The 20,047-nt window shown below is 33.9% G+C and overlaps 3 protein-coding genes across 6 annotated transcripts; 1 reads left to right on the top strand and 2 right to left on the bottom strand.

Annotated features, from left to right (window-relative positions):
* Nucleotides 1-616: 616 nt before the first annotated feature.
* LOC108826364 (agamous-like MADS-box protein AGL66) lies at nt 617-2,859 on the bottom strand. The gene is made up of 10 exons (XM_018599752.2): nt 2,617-2,859; nt 2,469-2,522; nt 2,330-2,362; nt 2,202-2,220; nt 1,926-1,987; nt 1,764-1,791; nt 1,587-1,648; nt 1,394-1,493; nt 990-1,316; nt 617-895 (listed from the first exon to the last, which is right to left on the bottom strand). Exons 1-10 carry the CDS (start codon nt 2,799-2,801, stop codon nt 776-778), a joined length of 990 nt encoding a protein of 329 aa, XP_018455254.1. The 5' UTR covers nt 2,802-2,859; the 3' UTR covers nt 617-775.
* Nucleotides 2,860-3,582: 723 nt separating this feature from the next.
* On the bottom strand, nt 3,583-8,004 carry LOC108823444 (sulfate transporter 2.2). Its single transcript, XM_018596646.2, has 12 exons — nt 7,656-8,004; nt 7,514-7,562; nt 7,222-7,429; nt 6,905-7,079; nt 6,754-6,819; nt 6,406-6,636; nt 5,826-5,952; nt 5,375-5,661; nt 4,365-4,558; nt 4,150-4,247; nt 3,932-4,008; nt 3,583-3,809 (listed from the first exon to the last, which is right to left on the bottom strand). The coding sequence occupies exons 1-12, from the start codon at nt 7,950-7,952 to the stop codon at nt 3,657-3,659; spliced, it is 1,962 nt and encodes a 653-aa protein (XP_018452148.1). The 5' UTR covers nt 7,953-8,004; the 3' UTR covers nt 3,583-3,656.
* A 5,699-nt stretch (nt 8,005-13,703) lies between these two features.
* On the top strand, nt 13,704-19,675 carry LOC108823828 (sulfate transporter 1.2). 4 transcript variants are annotated; one of them, XM_056993377.1, is made up of 13 exons: nt 13,704-14,372; nt 14,466-14,542; nt 16,021-16,357; nt 16,446-16,494; nt 16,581-16,963; nt 17,044-17,109; nt 17,456-17,569; nt 17,660-17,776; nt 17,974-18,387; nt 18,493-18,683; nt 18,772-18,857; nt 19,104-19,180; nt 19,285-19,675. In XM_056993377.1, exons 3-13 carry the CDS (start codon nt 16,031-16,033, stop codon nt 19,426-19,428), a joined length of 1,968 nt encoding a protein of 655 aa, XP_056849357.1. In that variant the 5' UTR covers nt 13,704-14,372; nt 14,466-14,542; nt 16,021-16,030; the 3' UTR covers nt 19,429-19,675. The 4 variants fall into 4 exon arrangements, with proteins under 4 accessions (XP_056849357.1, XP_056849356.1, XP_018452612.2 ...); XM_056993376.1 differs by having other exon boundaries at nt 13,704-14,542; XM_018597110.2 differs by lacking the exons at nt 13,704-14,372; nt 14,466-14,542 and adding an exon at nt 15,516-15,930.
* The last annotated feature ends 372 nt before the right edge of the window (nt 19,676-20,047 follow it).

Here is a 20,047-nt window from a genome sequence, read left to right as displayed (position 1 = left end):
GACATGACTAAATAATTTTAAAACTATAAACAAAAAATGTTGACTAAATCCCTAAATAAATAAATATTCATTTACATCATATTTTATATTTTATTATTTGCTATTCGTTATTCTTATTATATATCTACATACCACATAATTTTTTTTGTAAATATTCGTTAAAATTAATTTTGTTATGGTGAATATGGCTCGTAACACTATCATTTTGGTCAATTCGTAGCATGTAATGCCAGTGAATAATAGTTTCATAGACCAAACAAATATGTGAAAATGGAAGTATAATTATCATTTGCAGACTTAAATAAGGAGTACAATAAGACAGAAATTAATAACTACTTGTGGACTTAACCATATTTTATTAATATTCCTAAAGTGAAATATATTTTTTCTTTATCTTCCAAAGGGAAGTGAAAAAATTTCTTATAGTGTGAGAGATATATGCAAGGAAAAGAAAAATATGGAGATAATGATGGGATTTGTTTCCAAAATGAACCCGACCCCATCCCACTAACAAGCTCCAAGTGTTTTTTTCTTTAGCCTGGATAGAGTCTCGCACGCTCAGTCGCTCAGTACATCCAGCAAGACCAGCACAGTATATCACTAGGTTATATCCCAATTAACAAATGATTAAACTGTTATTTCATGAAATAGTTATATACAAATGAGAGAGAACGAGTTTTCAGTCCTGGCCTCCTGGGCAAAGCAAAGTATAATCTTATTATATAATAATAAAAACGTATGAAATGTAAATAATATATTGGAATTCTCTTGGAGATTATTGGCTACTGAGCTGCGGCATTCTGATATCATAGTCGGAGACTTCGTGGTCTGCTTGTGCCTCCCTCGTTATAACCGGCATTTCACTTTCCTTTATATTAGGATCCACCACTCCATGCTGGTATATTTGTTCACGATAAATACAATAATTTTGATTCGAGTCAAAATAAGAAGAAAAAATCATTTTTAAAAAAAAAAGGAACATTAAGAACCTGATGCTGCATAGGGGGAAACAAGGCCGACGGATTGAGTCCCGTAGTAGAAGTATAAGCTTGGGCCCATTCTTGGAACATGTCACCATTATGATTTGTCACGTTACATTCACTCATGTTGTTGTTTTGGTTCGAGCTTGAGCTACTTCCTTGCAACAACGTTTCATAAATAGCTGAATTGGTCGACGCGTCGAACAATTGGGTTTGAATAGGCCCATTTTCAGCCAGCCAGCCTCCAGCGACGTCATTAACAAAAGGTCCACCCATGTTTTGGTGTTGCATAGCTGATGTTTCGTATGAAGATAATTGGTCACTCAATATATGTTCCTGCATAACAGAGAAATGATTGAATGTTGTAGAGTACATCGTTATGAGAAATAATAAGAGGAGTTTAAGCTATTAACCCGTCGCTGAGTCACATGTGTTAATGTCTCAATGAGCTGCTTCTCACAGGTTTCATACTCTTCCATTGTTGTAAACCTGGTTGGATCTGGTTCGTACTTCCTAATGTATTTGCATGCAACACAAGTCGTCACTATAACTTTTAGATACACTTATCAAGCTTTTGTCTTTAGTTATAAAAGTTAGAATACGGACCTTAGTTCTTCCTCCGCCATATGCAGTTGTTGTTGTAGTCTATAAACTTCTTGCTCAAGCTCCTTAAAATATTGGATTGGAAAATACAAAATTTTGATCAATCGTCGATGGTTAGTTGAATGAAAATTACATAGTAAATTTAGTTTCATTACGCAAGGAAAAGATTAAAGGAATCACCTGGACGTCAGAGTTGATAGCTGATGGGCTTTTCAAATTATCCGATAGGAAAAAGTAGGAAAAAAAAAACAAATCAACTTCCAAATTCTTGGAAAATAACGTATTAAATTAAAAAATATGTACTATATTATATCAAAAGAAAAAAGAGGAAGAAGTTGATACTTGGTGAGTTGAAGAGCAATGTCATTCTCAGTCTTGAGTTGCTGCAACGTCCGCAGTAGATACTGCCACATGACATATTTATAAGATTAGTAATGCAAAATATATCATTGCATTCATTATAAAAGTAATAAAGTTTCCTACATTGGACTGGAGCTACATACATTTTAAGTTTCAGCTCCGTAATTATAAAATGAAATAATTAAACTCATAAGAAACTATATATTCTTCACTCTCTCAATTAAAACTTTTCACACATATTTTGATTGGTTCAGTTACCTCTTTGCTCTGGAAATCTCTGCAAATAAAAACGAGGAAAACATGAAAGTTCCATTTAGATTATAATTATCAGCATTTTATTAAATGAAAAAGAATACGAGGAACAATAGGAGTAAGTTACTACGCACGGGCGTCGGCTCTGATCTGTAAATGTTAGAGCACTGAAATAAAATCAAAGGAAAGATAATAAACAAAAAAATTAAATAGGACACTAATTAAACAGACCAAAATATATAGGAAACAGTCAAAGAAAATTGATCAGCTTACCTCTCTCGTTCTTGGTCAGGAAGATTGATAAATCTTGTGAAAACGTCTTCAACTCTAACCAACGTTTAGCGAATATAACACCGATCAAATGAATGTTCTCGTATAATATTTGTTGATAGAAGTGACCAAACTAAATTTACACAAATACCTTGTTTTGCCGGAAAAGAGGCTAAGACGATCAGAAGGAGAAAACATGAGGAGAGCAATATCAATGTCGCAAAGAATAGACAATTCATAAGCTTTCTTTATCAAACCATTTCGTCGTTTAGAGAACGTAACTTGGCGATTCGTGTTGTTCTCTATTCGCTTTATCTCTAGTTTCACCCGACCCATGTCTCTCTAATCCGATCAACGCAGCAACAAAAATTCAAACGATTCTTTTATGTGTGTGTGAGAATGCGAAAATATGATCAATGGAAGCAAAAACTCCTATATGTATTGAAAATGTATGGACGAGAGAAAAGAGAGAAGCATGAAACAAGGAGAGGTTAGGTATAAGAAAGAGGTATTTTTAGAAATGTATGGGAGATATTGAAGGGCTTTGTTCTTTGAACGATTTAAGAACACTTTTATATTTGACCATCGAAAAGTATAAATCGAAATATGTATTAATAACCAAAGGTGCATTGGTTACTAGTTTAGTCCAATGAATTAGTTCTATTGTGACCCTAAATCAAGTTTCAATGGGAGTGATGTTTTTTGTCATAAGGTATTAGCAACGGCTGGTTTCAGACCTAGACGAGATTACGGTCTCTTCCTGACTCTTTCCGTTTTTTTAAATGTATTAATAAACCATGCACAAAATTAGTCATCGCTTCTTCACCACGAAATACAGTATAACCATTCTCTTATGTTTCCTACATTGTTGGCTTGCTGATAAGTGATCATCCTCCAATCCCGTTATCCTTTTGTGAATCGTGGGTATACGGTATTCGTATGTGAGTACCAGTAAATGACAACATGTAAACCGGTTTTGAAACCAAAGAAGATTATTCATTTTCGGACAATATATCATTATTCTGTCAATAATTAGAGAAACACAATAGTAAATTCAACTATAAGCTTCTCGTCGTAAAGGTGCATACGGAGGCTCGGCGATATATCTATATGCAAAGGTCTAAAATTTGGTTTTTATTCAACGGCCATGACCTTTAAACGTTATCTTATCAATACATTTGTGCCCATATATCAACACATATCGTGCGACGTAGTTCCTGCTCTTACGTAAACATCTACGGCTTCTCCTACTGTCATAAATATATTTTCTTTTTTCACTTTCTCCTCCAGTTTCGCTCGCTTCAGTTTGTGAAGTACCCTCCATCTCGGACTAGAGATCACTAACTGCATCCCAAAAAACATATACATATATAAATACAAATACAAATAAGACCCGTATATATAGTGAAAACTAGCATTTGCGCATATATGCTATGAATTCTATATGGATAATTATCAAAATGTACCCGGGTGTCATTAGAAGCCAGCTCTTTATGTAATTCTTCAAGTGCGACTACTCCTGATGTATCTATGCCCATCACGCCTTCACCAATTATTTTAAGAAACATGTAAATAAATCAGAAGATTGGATATTTTGTTAAGTACATTTAATTTTCACTAATCTACAATATAAAAAATTATCTCTAGTATTGGTTATCGGTATCATGGAAATGTAGATACTTACAAGACATGTCGAGAATTACTACTTGAAGAACTTTTGCCCTTTTAACTTCTTGTTCATCATCTTCCTCTTCTTCTACTTTGTGAACTGAATTCAATATTCTGTATGTTAAAAAAGAAAACAAACATATATCATCAAACTATAGGGTTTCAAAAGAGTAATAAATGAGAGTTTAATAAAAATGAGAAAAGAAGTTGATAAGTGAAATAGAAATTAACCGGTCTCTAATAAAATTAGCATTTGCAAAGCATAGCAACGGAGAGCTGATTCGAAGAGTCAATAATCCTTGGGTCTTAGTAGCCATTGGGTACTGATTTATGTCACCGAAGATATCTGTTTTTGACAATCTGCCTAAAGCCTCGACTGTTGGTCGTATCGAACTCAAAATTATTCTCATAAAAGATATCCCCACCTACATATATCAAAATAAACATATAGAGCTTGTGCTTGTACTGATCAAGTAGATATATTAGAATTGGACCACAAGAACAACTGATTTAGTGGAGTAGTAAAAGTGTAGGGTTAGGCATAAGCATGCATAAAAATGCTTATCCTTACAATAGATTGATGATTTTGAAAGGACTCAATCATGAGAATTGATGTCAATTGTCAAAGGTATTTTGTCCTGTTCATATACAACTTGACTTAATTTGGAATCATATGTACTAAATATTACCACTTGAACGCAACGTTTCATAACATTATTGCTGTTTTGTCGGCCTAGTGGCTTCGTCTCTTGCCAATTTAATTGGTTATATATGTTTTATATATTACTATATGAGATGTTGACGGGTTTAGTCCTATAGCTTAACTCACATGATCAGCATTGATCAAAAAAAAAAAACTCACATGATCAGCTTATAATAGTTGACTTGACCACAATCAATCAATCTGAATAATAACAACATTTTAGTTTGTAGATGCGTGTAGTTTAAATAGCTTAAACTTTAAACTTTAAATTCTTATCCCTGCCTTACTCTATAAATAGTAGACCATATACTCTAGTTATTAAATTTAAATTTAAATATAAAGTATTTTTAGTTAAATGCTATTTTAGAATTTGTTATGTGTTACTTTTAAAGGGTGTTTTGGTATATTTTAAGATATTTCTTTTCTTTTTTTGTGCACCTTTTTAAGATATTTCTTTTTTATTATTATTTTACCATATAAGATTTTAGTGGATATAAAGTTCAAGTAAAAATCAATAGTAGTTAAGGAGAAGACGCACAGCGAGGAGAAGACCGATCTCTACGGAGGCAAACAAGACACCAAAGAAGGCGGCTATGAGGACGAGAAAATCAAGCTTATCAAGCTTCCAAATGTGCAAAGCGCCAGAGATATCGATAAGGCCAGGAAGCGCCGAGAGAATGATGGAGGCCAGAATTGCGGTGGGTGTAAAATAGAGAAACCTTGTTAAAACTTCAAGTGAAACCATCACTGTTATTGCCATTACAATGTTTGACACCACCGTCTCGCAGCCAGCACTAAAATTCACAGCCGTTCTTGAAAATGATCCTATTAGAAATTTCACATCAGAAGTGAAAAATAAAGTTATGAACCCATATGCTCAATTTGGGCTAAAAGTTCTTGATTCTACACTTATTAAGTTTATTACGGTTAATTCCGGTTTGTGCATTAATTAATAAACCGTGATTAATGACATTATAAGAATATTTTACCGGTAGCGACATAGCAAGAAGTTAAAGAGCCAGCGATGTTGCTAAGCCCCATTGCCGTCATCTCTTTGTTACCATCTAGACGATATCCTTTGATCGTCGCAAAAGATCTCCCCACTGCAATTGCTTCCTGTATCATTATATTATATTTAATCAATTAGTTTTCAAGATTAAGCAAGTTTTTTTGGTAACAACATGATTAAACAGGTTATTAGTTTGAAAATTTGAACTTTATATATATATATATATATATATAGAGAGAGAGAGAGAGAGAGAGAGGCGAAGCTAGGAGTTATTATTACTGGGTGCATAATTCATAATGGAGAAAATATATAGCATAGTTGGTATCTAAACCCTGGATGTTTAGGGGTGCACTTTTAGCCTTTAACCATTTTAGCTAGCTGAAACTTACTATTTTTACATTCAAAACTTATTAATATTTATAAAATCAGGGGTGCACGTGCACCCACAACCGCCTTACTGGCTTCGCCCCTGGAGAGAGAGAGAGAGAGAGAGAGAGAGAGAGAGAGAGAGAGAGAGAGAGAGAGAGAGAGAGAGAGAGAGAGAGAGAGAGAGTACTGACCGTGAGAGCGATAATTGCACAAATGATGCCAATTTTGGCAACTTGGCCCAGATGTGGACTGCTAAATTGCAGTTGGTTAACCGAGGGTCGGTTAAACCCTGGTTTAATGTGTTTAACAATCTTAACCCCTCGTGTTTCAGCATTGGTTAAATACACAATTAGGGTTGCTAATGTCACTGATATTAGTGGTGCCATCGCTGGAATCCAGAACAATTTTTTGTTTCTTTTCCCCTGAATTAATATATAAAATCAATAAATTTAATTTAACTATAGTTATTGTCATGTGGATACATTAACTTAACTTATATGAATGGAATATTAATGTAGATCTGTTTTTTGTTCACTTACGATTAATCTCGCTAGGAGGATGAAGATAAGGAATGAGCTACCAATCACAAAGTTCAGAGGTTGCCACTGCAAAAGTAATTAATAATTGAAATAGATTCTTCCCATTCTATATTCGTGACTTTAAATTTAGCCCAGGTAAACCGGTACGTACCGGATGATGAAGTGAGTGGAAAACCGAAGATAAAACCGAAACCACATCGGTTTTGTTGGTGAAGTGAGACAAACCAAATAAACCTTTTAGTTGTTGTAAACCAATGACAATGGCAGCACCAGCCATGAACCCAACAAGGGCAGCATGTGACAGAAAATCCACTAAAAACCCTAACCTGGTATACATTTATAATAACATTTATTTTGTTTAGATGAATACACTTTGAAGTCGTCGTCGGTTCACATGCAATCATAATAATATTAACTTAGCACAATATAAGTATATGAATTATTAACGAATCTTTGTATAATACTTGCCTGAAGAGTCCAAAGATGGCTTGAAACGCGCCAGCGAAAAACGTGACCGTGAAGACAATTTTCCGGTAAGCAATTGGGTCGGTGACAGGATCTTGAAGGTCACGAACCATTGAAGAAAGCAGAAGCGAAACTACAGCCACAGGACCAATGGCTAACTCTCTCGAACTTCCCATCATGGAATATATTAGAGGTGGTACCACACTTGTATCTGATTATATTTAAAATGAATTTAATTAAATTAACTGCAAAACTAAGGAACTATGCAAAGTTTATGTTGGGAGTTTGGACTTACATAGACCGTACTCTGGATCAAGTCCAGCCAAATTAGCATATCCTATACTCTGCAAATAAATGGAAAATGTATGGAATTAAGAAATCATCATTGAGTATATATTAACTAACATATATCGATTATAATTTGTGAGTTAAATTACCTGAGGAATGCAAAGACTAGCGAGAGTAAGACCAGCCATCAAATCTTTCTTAAACATGTTGAGTTTGTATTGTCTTCCCCATATAAGTATAGGGAAAACCGATTTAAGACAAGAGTAAACTGGCTTGGATGATTTCTTCTTCGTTTTGTTCTGCTTCTTGGACAACACGTTTGTTCTTATATACCCAACAAGCTCTTGCCACATAGTTGGTGGCTCCGGCATATTTATCAGCCACTGGGACAACGGCTCTTCTGCGGGGCCGGCTTCCGCCTGGTGGCTCTGCATCTCTATGCTCATTTTGGTTATCTTTGTGGGTTTCTGAAGTGTGTGATATAGAACTAACTTTGTTTTCCATATAGACATATATATAAAGTTTTTTGTTCAAATATATACCATATTAAACTCTTTATAATAAAGTATTTCCAACGTATGTCCTATTTTTGAAATATGCTGCACCTGCATTCATTAATAACTGTAACTTTATAGTAAACTAAAATAAAACACCTATTTTATAATATACTTAATAATAAAATACCACAAAAGTTATAAAAAATTAGAGTATCAATCAAGTTCTTATTATTTTATAGTGAAACTATAGTGCTGGGGTGATTTCCAAGCAACTAATCGATCGCAACACAAAGAATAATTTGTCGACACCACGGCGGAGCAAGTAGATGAAATGTTTGATTTCAGAAAACTAGAAAGGGATGTGTCCTAGTAGCTCGACCCCCAAGAATAATGCTTCTGAAAACTAAGTTTGTGAGTTACTTCTAGGAAGGTTTGATATGTAAACCACATCTAGCAATCCAAAGGACAATGAATCTAATACATTCGAATGAACTAACGTCAACAGCACAAACGGTAAATGACTTCCGACCAAAACGAGTTATATGTTGGGTAGAGTGCACTATGACAGTCTGGGCACTTCACTATCGTTGATTCACATGGACAAATAATTTTTCAATTTCTCATATTATATATGTATCATGCATATTGAGCGTGAAACTTTTTATTGGGGTTATACGAAAATAAAAGAATCCTCATCTTTACATCACTAAACACCACTTTTCCTTCAATCAAAGTTGGCCCCATTAGTTACATGTCATTTTATGACTTGAGCAAAAAAAAAATTAACAAAGAAAAACAAATTCACCTATGTTTCTTTTTTTTGGATCAAATTCACCTATGTTTCATGAAGAGAAAGATCAAGACAGCAACCGAGGAAAGAATCATTGTGCACTGCACATTGAGTGAAGAGACGTGCGTGGTTCACCCCAACTCGGTATTCTATGATCCAATATCAGTATATCACTGACATTCCCCATGTCAAATAAAACCAACCTCACATGTTTCCAAAATCATTCCAAATAATTATCGCGCGTTAACCTTTTTTGTGAACAGTTTTTTATTTAGCGTATATGTGAGTAAAAACCAATGCTTTTATCTCTATGCACTGACAAAAACTCAGCATTCGTTGGTATGTATTTTCGGTTTAGGAAAATTACTTTTTCTATATAAGTATGTATTATTATAGGAAAAAGAAAATTAAGTTTTGAGACTACTATAAATTCGGATGTAATGGTTTGTAAGATTATTCATTCAATAATAAAAAACCTTAAAAGAATATTTGCCTTTATTCATTTTGTTCTTTTGCTTTCTTCTAAGTTAATTCGCATTTGTTGACAACAATGTTTTATAACATACCAACAAGAGGGAATGTTACAAAATACATGGTAAATTTGTCGGAATATATCACGGTCGTACATAGTATAAAGAATATTATTAGTCATGTGAACGATAAGTACGATCTTGTGGTGACCATTTTTGTCATCATAGTCACAAGATTTTGTATATTTTTAAAAATTATATGCAAAATTTATTCAATAAAATAGGTATTACATCAAGTGTGACGATTTGTTCAAAGAATATATGAATCTTATAAGTGGATTACTTGTAGAAAAACAAGAAATTAAAATGTATGACTAATTTATGCCATTAGGTCTAAATTAGTATTATCAGTATTATTAACAGAAGTTGATAGACTACCGGCTGATTCACGTTTGCTTATATCAAAACCCCGTAGTTTCAGATATGTGAGAGGTAAAAAGTGTGTGGCTGAGACCACTAGACTAATGACAAATAATTCAGCAGTATTATTACTCCTATCGAACGAAAATACATCAAGGACACCACATGAAACATTATAACTATTTTCTTATGAATATACGCAACGTTTGAAGTTTGAGCATAATACAAATAAAGCATTCTGTTGTAGCATACGGAAACTTTGGATGGTCAGATAATTGCATGTATATATATTCACACTAATTATCTGAATATACTTGCTGGAAACCTATCAGTATATACTTTATAAAATTTCCCGAACTTAACAAACAAATTAATATAAATCATTAATTGACATATAAATTGAAGATATATGTTCTTATGTGATAGTTATGTACGAATTCTGATCCGAAACGAATATTTTAAGTGGAGATGTCTGAGTTGTCAAATAAAACAAAAATGGTTTGATGGAGAAAGAAGGCACTATATATCATAATTGATTTTGAAGGAAAAGGAAAAGAACCAGAATATGCAAATGAAATTTTGATTTAATTCTTTCGGGGCTCTTTTTCTATAGCTTTATATGGAAGAATATGGAACTCAGCGGAGGAGATGAAGTCTTTGGGCAGTTTCGGTCCACGTTCTCTTTTACTTTCGAACTTTTTGTTACTATAATCAAACCCAATAGAATATGTTTTGGAATTTTTGGTTACTGTAATTTAAAAAACAATGGAATATATTCACCAGACGATCATGATCGAAGCATGGCTAGTCCACTATATGAGCCACTCATGACTCATTTACTCACTTTTCCACTCTTTTCATCCATAGGAATCCTCCACGCTAGCTACTGTAAGGTCATAGTCATAGACTCGTACGTTAGGTTCTCTGGTCCAACGAATCTGAACAATGCCAACTCCTGTTGTGTGAAACTTTGCTGATCAATAAAGTAGTTTATGATATATATATATCCGACAAAAAAAATATATATTTTTAAAACATGATAAATTAAAATGGCTATTATTTTCATATGGCGCTAGTATATACATTTTTTGCAGCGGGTGCACTGTGCCATTCATAAAGAACTAGAAATAATTTTCAAAATGTTTAATATTATATTAGACTATACGCAATTGTTATATATATATTTTTAATGGTAGAGAATGAGGTCTGCCATATCCAGAGAGGGGGCTCCAACAGAGGCAAAGCCTGACCATCCAACAGCTGAATGATTTTTATCCATATCAATAATATTAGTAACACGACAGAAAAAAAGACCAAGAAGAAATTTATAATATCCCCAGTGGTCCTCTCCAACGAAAGTAATAAATTCAACAAAAAAGCCTAAAAATGAACAGATGTAGTGGTTAAAATAATACTTCATTCTCATCATAGAAAACGTCCAGAAAACTTGCTATGAAGCTACCGAGCACGAGCAACAATAGTTGAACCAGATTTTTCATAACATAACATACATTGTTTTTTTTTTGACAAAACATAACATGCATTGTTGCAGACAATGAGACAAAATTACAAAGTTTGCTGAATTCTAAGCATTTGACATAATATTTTTGTTTGGAAATTTTGTTATCCGCGCGTGCGCGCGCGCACATATATATATGAATATTCAAATTTTTCATGGATTGAAATTTCAACATTGACTGAAAAACTTATTAAACCGTGGGGTTAAATAAACTATTTTAACATATGTAAAGTTCAATAATTCAATTAATCTTAAATGTTAATATCAAAAGTGCTGCCCGTATGTCTAAAAGGTTATATATTGATTAAAAAGTGATGGGTAAGAGCTAAGAAATTCGTAAGTCAACCTATAACAACTAAGATTCAACATAATAATTCAGTCTATACGAAAAAAAACTGATGACTAGTTTATATAAGCTTTTTCTTTGATCTCTTTCTGTTAAACAGATTACTCGAACTATTAAGAAATATTACTGAACCGAACCAATCTATCAACCAAGATAACGATCATGTCACCTTTATTTAAAATGCATAAGTACATGTTGCCGCGTCCTGCACTTACGGGAGACCACTAACTGTGCCTTAAGAACTTTCTTTGTAAAATATTGTTAATGAATATAGAATATTAATTAGAATTTAGTTAGTAAATATTTCATCAGTTTCAAAACGTAAAACTAATAAAGAATTTGGTATTTGTAAATGTTAGATAATTTTAATTTTATCAGAAATATTTAATTAAAAACATTTTATAGTTTTTTATGATTAGTTGAATAATTTCTAATTATACGTTAATAAGACTTTTGAAAAATAGAATTCAAATCATTATACTTTAGCCAAAATAGCATATATATATATTTTTTTTAACGAATACCAACATGTATTTTTCTTCTTTTTCAACAATAACGCGTGGTTTAAATATTTGATTGGGTTAGATGCAATCATATAGGGGTGGGCGTTCGGATACCCGTTCGGGTTCGGGTCGGGTATTTCGGATTTTCGGGTATTTCGGTATAGGGATATAGAACCCGTTCGGGTATTTCTGTACTTCGGGTCGGGTTCGGGTATTTTTAGTTCGGGTTCGGTTATTTTAGATCGGGTTCGGATATTTAGATTTTTAAAGAAATAAAAATAAATTCTTCATTTTTTAAGTTTTTTATATTTAAAAATATAGATTTCACTTAACTGATTCTTTTTTTTTTTATAGATTGAATGATTAATAGATTTGGAGATAATATTTCAAAAATAAAAATATTAGTTTGGCTATTGTTTTTAACTTTGGATGTAATTTTTGTTAATACACGAAACAAAAAGTTTGACATGCATTTTAAATGAATATCAAATTATTTTCTCCATAATTATATATATACTATATGATTTTAAAGTATGTGTAACATCAATATAAATATTTTAAATAAAATGAGAGATGTAAACTAGAAATATAAGGGTAAGTATACATATGTTCGGTTATCTTCGGATATCCATTCGGGTTCGGGTATTACCCGTTCGGGTTCGGATATCCAATCTCTTCTAACTTAATATCCGTTCGGATATTTTGCTACTTCGGTTCGGATTTCGGTTTGGGTTTTTCGGGTCGGGTTCGGGTGCCACTTCGGATATCGGGTAAAGTGCCCACCCCTACAATCATAAACACTAAACATATTTCTTGGCCTACTTGTAAACGATTTCAGTTGGTGCGTTTTTCGTTTGATGACCATTTTATAACGCTATTAAATGCTTCCAATCAAAAATTCATTTTGTGTCAATATCACTTGCAACACATATTTGTCTTAGTCGTTTTATCAAACTATATAAACTACCCAAAAATGTGTTGTGAAAACACAATCTTAACTTATTATACATATCATTAAAATTCGTGTATGAAAGAAACATTCGTCCGAACTCTGGACAGCTGACTTATTATATGTTAACATCTTTTGGGCGGCACCTGAAAATTTAAATATTTCTTTTTTTTTTTTGAAAAGGCTTTCAAAAAATTTAAATATTTCCCTACTTTTTTTATAAAGAAATATTTCCCTACTTACCTGTAGTTTATCACGGAACTGGAAAATTGTATTATTCGATTATAAATTTATATATATGTGACTCCTGAGTCCTTTCAAACGTTCAGTTTCTTATAATATACGATGGCAACAAACTACCAATTATTTTTTCCTGGTCGGCAAAATCACAAATTATATATTTACAGACATCACTAAATTAAATGATATAGGTCTTTGTTACCAAAAAAAATGATATAGGTCTTACACCATGATGCATAGCAATTTTCTGACTTTTTTACGATCGTCGTTTTCTGGATTGGGCCATCATGTATCTTTGCATGTCCACAAGTTTAAGCTTGAAAAATTATAATAGAGCGGCAAAACTGTGCGTATGGTGTGTCATATGTGCGTATGGTGTGGACGGGTAACGAGTACAAATCAAAACAGATAGGAGTAGAATAAAACATCTCCAAAACAAAAACGTTCTAAGAATTTATAGTAGGAGAAAAGAAATTTCAAACTAATTAAATACTAGTATGAATAGTGTGTGGCTGGCCATGAATCAACATGGAGACCCAATAGCCGGTAGCCAGCACAGCACTAGCGAGCGTAAGAAGACACAGTCAATGGCTAACTGCACCTAAGAAGAACGAAGCCACATAACAGTCTAGGTTCATGCTTACAGGGCAGGGGCCCACTATTTTCTTAAAAGTCAACTCCATCCCCCAAATAAATCGCTCCTTTCTTTTGACCTTTTCGCTTTTCTCAATTCGGAGACAAGTGGCATTTTTTGTGAAAACAAGTTCGATCTAACCGCTTCGATGTGTTTCTAGTTTCCATGACTTCTGTCATTATCACTTCATATAACCTTTTTATTCTTCCCTGAAAACAATGAATATCATAATCACGAGTTTTTATCTCTTTTAATTTAAAGATTATTTCAGTTAAAAACACCAAAAGACGAATTTATTAACAAAACGTTTCTCTTCTACTGCGAATTCTTTGTATTTTAAGTGCTTTTTTCCCCAGTTTACATATTTCTCTGTTTATTTATTAATATTTTGAGAGAAATTCAGCGAACCTGGACACGATTTGGGTTTGCTAATTTTAATGTTTTTAACTTAGAAAATAATAGTGAACGATCTGGCGTTTCAAATCTGATAAAGGGGAGGTTGTAACTGTGTCTCTCGTGAACTTTCTTCTACTTCTTAAATATTTGTTTATTTCTTTTTATGTTATTAAAAAGTTCACTTTTCGTATAAAGAAAGAAAGAAAACCACGTGAGAGATCTCTAGAGGAAAAGGCTACAAAAACGAGATCGAATTTCTACTTCTTTTCCAGGTAAGTGGTGGTTTTCACCTTCCAACTATCAATGGTTATGCATCTTTTTGTTACTTTACCCACTTTTTGTTTCATCATTTTATATTTATTTCCCCGTTTATAGAATACACGTGCGTATATGCTTAATCATATACACTTTTATTGTTAAAACTTAATCATAGTTCTGATCAGTTCATTTTTCGATAGTTTTACCGTGTGATACCAGAATCACCATCACGCATTATATAATTGATCGAATAAGCGTGCATAGCACCATTATATCCATTAGAACGTTCCTTTGATAATATATCAATTAACTCAAATTTCAATCATGCATACACCGTTCTTGTTTAGTTGTATTAATCACAAAGTCATAACATTTGGTTTTCATTTTGGCAGTTTGACTCTAGTAACAATTTTTTTTTAGCTTAACGTTTTAATATGTGCATATAAATTGGAAACCCCAATTGCTATGAAATATGTTTGGTTGAAAACTTATAAGAGCAGCCAAAGTATTAGAATTAATCCAGCCACTCCATATCACCTTGCACAAAAGACAGGCTTTCCTTGGAATTATAATTAGCAAGTTAATTCGAAATTGACAGAACAGCTACATAGTTTGAGTTTGGACAAGATGTAAAGTCCAGAATAGAACTTTTGAACCACTAAAAATAGAGCATATGTGTATATGAGTTAGGTTTGTTTTGTATCTAGTTAGGTACTTAGGTCGTCTTTCTAAATTTGTGTTCAGTTCGGTTTGCATTCTGGGATTTTTAGGTCTTGTTTCTAATATTTCTGTTCAAGCAACCAATATCTAAGAAAATCTGGATGTCAAATGTTAATTAAGTATATTATTTTCGAATATTTTTCGAATATTGCAATACATCTTAATTCTTAATCGTCTACTCAAAGCTTTAATTAAATTAAATACTAGGAAACTGAAAGAAGATAAATAACGTTAAATTCTCGTCCTTGATTGATATATATTGGTATTATAATAAATATCTATATTTATCTCAAAACATCTGCACATCGCCACGTGGCAGTGCCAGTGCTAGTCAACGACCTCTCTTATGGCAGACAGTTAACTAGATTATTGAATTGAGATTGTTTGCAGTTATGCGCATATGTAATTTGCTACAAAACCATTGACTTAGTTTGTTTTAACATAAATGTCGACAGACACAAAGAATCAATTTGCAATCTATTTAGACTTTTCATATTTGATCATGCATTTGGTCTCTTACCTATCCACATTCATCAATCTATACGATGACACGCTCTTCTCATAATTAATTAAAATCAATCTCCTAAAATTTTCACTATAAATAAGCTGCATCAATGTTGCTACAAAATCACACTTTGAGTCACCTACAAACCATATATCCAGCTATCTATTCTATCTCCTGGTTCGATTATATATCCTCAAACTGATTTTAAACCAAACCTCAAACATTGTGACTGAATTAACCTAACTAGTCTCTTGTCCTGTTTTGTAGATACATAGCTATGGCCTCGAGAGCTCATCCTGTGGACGGTGATGCAAGTCCGGGTACGGACGGTGGAGATTTTCCGATCAAATCATCGCCTCCACGGCATAAAGTTGGGATCCCACCGAAGCAGAACATGTTTCATGAGTTCATGTACACGTTCAAAGAAACTTTCTTCCACGATGATCCTCTCAGACATTTTAAGGATCAGCCTAAGTCCAAGCAGTTCATGCTCGGTCTCCAATCTGTCTTTCCGGTTTTCGATTGGGGACGTAGCTACAATCTCAAGAAGTTTCGTGGTGATCTCATTGCCGGTCTAACCATTGCCAGTCTCTGTATTCCTCAGGTAAAAAAACCTATTCACACTAGTTGACTTGTGTCACAAGTCATCTATCCTTGCTTTGTTTATAAAGTATATTCTATGATGATTCCAGGATATCGGATACGCTAAGCTCGCGAATCTGGACCCCAAATACGGTTTATGTAAGTTTGAATTTTACTTAACTTTGAGTAATAACACATGGGATGGGACAACTCATAAATCTATATGGTTGAAAATGGTTTTACAGATTCGAGTTTTGTTCCTCCATTGGTGTATGCATGTATGGGGAGTTCTAGGGATATAGCAATCGGACCCGTCGCTGTGGTTTCTCTGCTGCTAGGTACTCTCCTTCGAGCTGAGATCGATCCAAACACAAACCCTGATGAATACCTCCGCCTTGCCTTCACCGCCACGTTTTTCGCCGGTGTCACCGAAGCAGCTCTTGGCTTCTTCAGGTTAGGGTTCTTGATTGATTTTCTTTCCCACGCGGCCGTGGTTGGATTCATGGGTGGTGCAGCCATCACAATCGCTCTTCAGCAGCTTAAAGGGTTCCTAGGGATCAGAAAATTCACCAAGAAAACCGATATCGTTGCTGTTTTAGATTCTGTCTTCAGTGCAGCTCATCACGGTGTAAGAACTCTTGTTTTGTGTTATTGATTCCTCCATTGTGTAATATATTTCACTAATACATGTCAATTTGGTTTATGCAGTGGAATTGGCAGACTATACTCATTGCTGCATCTTTCTTGACCTTCCTTCTCACCTCTAAACTCATTGTAAGAAATTATATACTCCATCCGTTTCTAAATAGACATACTTAAAAAAAGTTTTTGATGTTTCAAAAGAGATGTTTTCATATTTTAATATAATTTTTAGTTTTTTCAAAAATTGTGTAACCAATAATATTTTAGAATTTTCTAATATATTTTGTAATTGGTTAAATAGTTTTAAATTTATATTTTAATCATATTTTTTAGATGAAAACAAGTTTTTTAATAGTTGTGCACTAATCTAAAACTTCAAATATTTTGGAACAGAGGGAATATATTGTAATATCATAATAGTTTGTTCTTATTGTTTTGATCTGTGAATCGGATATCTCTTGGTTTGTTGATGGAACAGGGGAAAAGGAGCAATAAACTGTTCTGGGTTCCAGCGATTGCACCACTGATATCAGTTATCATTTCTACCTTCTTTGTCTACATAACCAGAGCCGACAAGCAAGGAGTCCAAATTGTAAGAACTCCTTTGTCTATTCTAAGTAGTTACTTGCCTAGCAAGCTTTCCGACTTTGTGTTAACTTGTTTCCTTCTCTAATGAATAAAGGTGAAACACCTTGACAAAGGGATCAACCCTTCCTCTTTTGATCAAATTTACTTCTCCGGAGATAACTTGGCAAAGGGGATTCGTATTGGTATAGTCGCTGGAATGGTCGCCTTAACAGTAAGTTACAAATCAACAACTAAGATTTCAATTTAAAACCAATTAGTTAGAAGTCAAGACTTGAATATTTTAAATGTTTTAAGGAATAATTAGACGGTCATTAGGTTTTATGTAATGGAGTAGTGTCTATACGCCGCCTAAATTGTTTTAATTAACAAGATCATTTTCTAACACTGAATATATTAATGTTTTCACAGGAAGCTGTAGCAATTGGAAGAACGTTTGCTGCAATGAAAGACTACCAAATCGACGGCAACAAAGAGATGGTAGCACTAGGTGTTATGAACGTTGTTGGGTCCATGTCTTCTTGCTACGTAGCGACTGGGTCATTCTCAAGATCAGCTGTAAACTTCATGGCTGGATGTCACACCGCGGTTTCCAACATCATAATGTCAATCGTTGTTCTCTTGACACTGCTCTTCCTCACTCCTCTCTTCAAGTACACACCAAACGCAATCCTAGCAGCTATCATCATCAACGCGGTGGTTCCTTTGATTGATATCCAAGCTGCGATTTTGATCTTCAAGGTCGATAAGCTCGACTTCATCGCTTGTATGGGAGCTTTCTTCGGCGTCATCTTTGTCTCCGTTGAGATCGGACTTCTCATTGCCGTATGTCTCACGCTATCTAAACCCTAAATCTATGCCATCATGAATGACTCTAATTCCAGCTCTGTCTTAGTTTGCTGATTTTGTTTTGTGTGTGTTTGTGGACAGGTCTCTATATCGTTTGCTAAGATTCTCTTGCAAGTCACAAGACCTAGAACCGCGGTTCTTGGAAACATTCCAAGAACTTCAGTATACCGAAACATCCAACAGTATCCTGAAGCCACCATGGTTCCAGGGGTTCTTACCATCCGTGTTGACTCGGCAATTTACTTCTCCAACTCAAATTACGTCAGAGAAAGGTCAACCCTAAACAAAAAATTTAACCCTAGCCAAGAACTTTTACTTGGATGACAAGAAGACTAATCCGGAAACCCTTGGATTTTACAGGATCCAAAGATGGTTACTAGAGGAAGAAGAGAAGGTGAAAGCTGCAAGCCTACCTAGGATCCAGTTTCTAATCATCGAAATGTCTCGTAAGTTAACTTTACTCATAATCAATAGCTATGAAGTCAGAACCGGTTCTGGAGAGAGCCGGATGATATATTCAATTTTGCCTCCAAATTTTGAAAGAACTATTATACATAAGTCGTATAGCATTCAAATTATCAAAAAACTATTAAAACTAACCCTAAAGCCCCTAAATCTCAGATCATATATGTAGTTTTCTCTAGTTCTTATTCCTTATAAGCAAAGATTAATGAAAACAATATTTTTTTCAGCTGTTACGGACATCGATACAAGTGGTATTCACGCTCTAGAAGACTTATACAAATCTCTCCAGAAAAGAGATATTCAGGTAAAACATATACGTACAAAAACAAATAGATTTAATTAAGGATTAGTTGAAGAAGATTAATTACCTTTGTGGAGAGTTGTAAATTTTGATTCTGTTTATAACAGTTGGTTCTTGCGAACCCTGGACCGTTGGTGATTGGCAAGCTACACTTGTCACACTTTGTTGACATGTTAGGACACGACAACATCTTTCTGACGGTGGCTGACGCCGTGGATGCTTGCTGTCCAAAACTCTCAGACGAGGTCTGAGATTCCAAGAAAGAAGAAGATGAAGATAATGACGAAGAAAGAAGATGTTCTATTTTACCAAAAAAAGAAGATGTTCTATAAGTGTTTGTACAGTAGTGTTAAAGAAAGTGAGTTTTGCTTTCAGTTGTTGCATCTTTGGTCCCCTTTCGTTTATTGCACAAGAGAGGTCAAGTGTAAAGTTGACCTCTGGGTCCCACCTTAGCGTCTTGCTTTTCTACTTTTGTAATAAAGTGTAGATTTTACCTAATTGGCATTTCACATCTGAATACTTATATCAAATTAAAAAAAAATTCTAAATGAAATTAAAAATGAAATTAACGACAGTGATAAATATAAGTCCAACCTGGAGATCTATATTTCTGGATAAAATAATTAAAACAAATGAAACCTCAATAATGTGACAAGTTGAAATTTAAAAGCACACTGAAAATAAGTATTAATGAAACTGATCCTATCCATATGTTAGACTGGACAAAACTGATATTATACCATATCCTAAGCACTAAGCAATCATATTTTAATTTCATTATTTTGTTTAATAAGTCAATTTGGAGAGGTTGGCGAAAAAATTTGTTCTGATCAAGACATGGTTATGAACCTAAACCAGAAACAAAGCCAG

Source organism: Raphanus sativus, chromosome 9 (assembly GCF_000801105.2).
Source record: "Raphanus sativus cultivar WK10039 chromosome 9, ASM80110v3, whole genome shotgun sequence".
NCBI lineage: Eukaryota > Viridiplantae > Streptophyta > Magnoliopsida > Brassicales > Brassicaceae > Raphanus > Raphanus sativus.
This window is presented reverse-complemented; position numbering and strand designations above follow the sequence as displayed.

What these genes read in the sequence shown, in the direction of transcription:
- LOC108826364 (XM_018599752.2), bottom strand. Translation starts at nt 2,801, where the DNA reads ATGGGTCGGGTGAAACTAGAGATAAAGCGAATAGAGAACAACACGAAT. An exon ending in CTCTTTTCCGGCAAAACAAG is followed by an intron (nt 2,523 to 2,616) that starts GTATTTGTGTAA and finishes AACGTTGGTTAG; the next exon opens with AGTTGAAGACGTTTTCACAA. An exon ending in ATGGCGGAGGAAGAACTAAG is followed by an intron (nt 1,494 to 1,586) that starts GTCCGTATTCTA and finishes CAAATACATTAG; the next exon opens with GAAGTACGAACCAGATCCAA.
- LOC108823444 (XM_018596646.2), bottom strand. Translation starts at nt 7,952, where the DNA reads ATGAGCATAGAGATGCAGAGCCACCAGGCGGAAGCCGGCCCCGCAGAA. An exon ending in TGATCCAGAGTACGGTCTAT is followed by an intron (nt 7,430 to 7,513) that starts GTAAGTCCAAAC and finishes AAATATAATCAG; the next exon opens with ATACAAGTGTGGTACCACCT. An exon ending in AGATCGGTCTTCTCCTCGCT is followed by an intron (nt 4,559 to 5,374) that starts GTGCGTCTTCTC and finishes TGATATATGTAG; the next exon opens with GTGGGGATATCTTTTATGAG.
- LOC108823828 (XM_056993377.1), top strand. Translation starts at nt 16,031, where the DNA reads ATGGCCTCGAGAGCTCATCCTGTGGACGGTGATGCAAGTCCGGGTACG. An exon ending in TCAAATTACGTCAGAGAAAG is followed by an intron (nt 18,684 to 18,771) that starts GTCAACCCTAAA and finishes TGGATTTTACAG; the next exon opens with GATCCAAAGATGGTTACTAG. An exon ending in TCCAGAAAAGAGATATTCAG is followed by an intron (nt 19,181 to 19,284) that starts GTAAAACATATA and finishes TGTTTATAACAG; the next exon opens with TTGGTTCTTGCGAACCCTGG.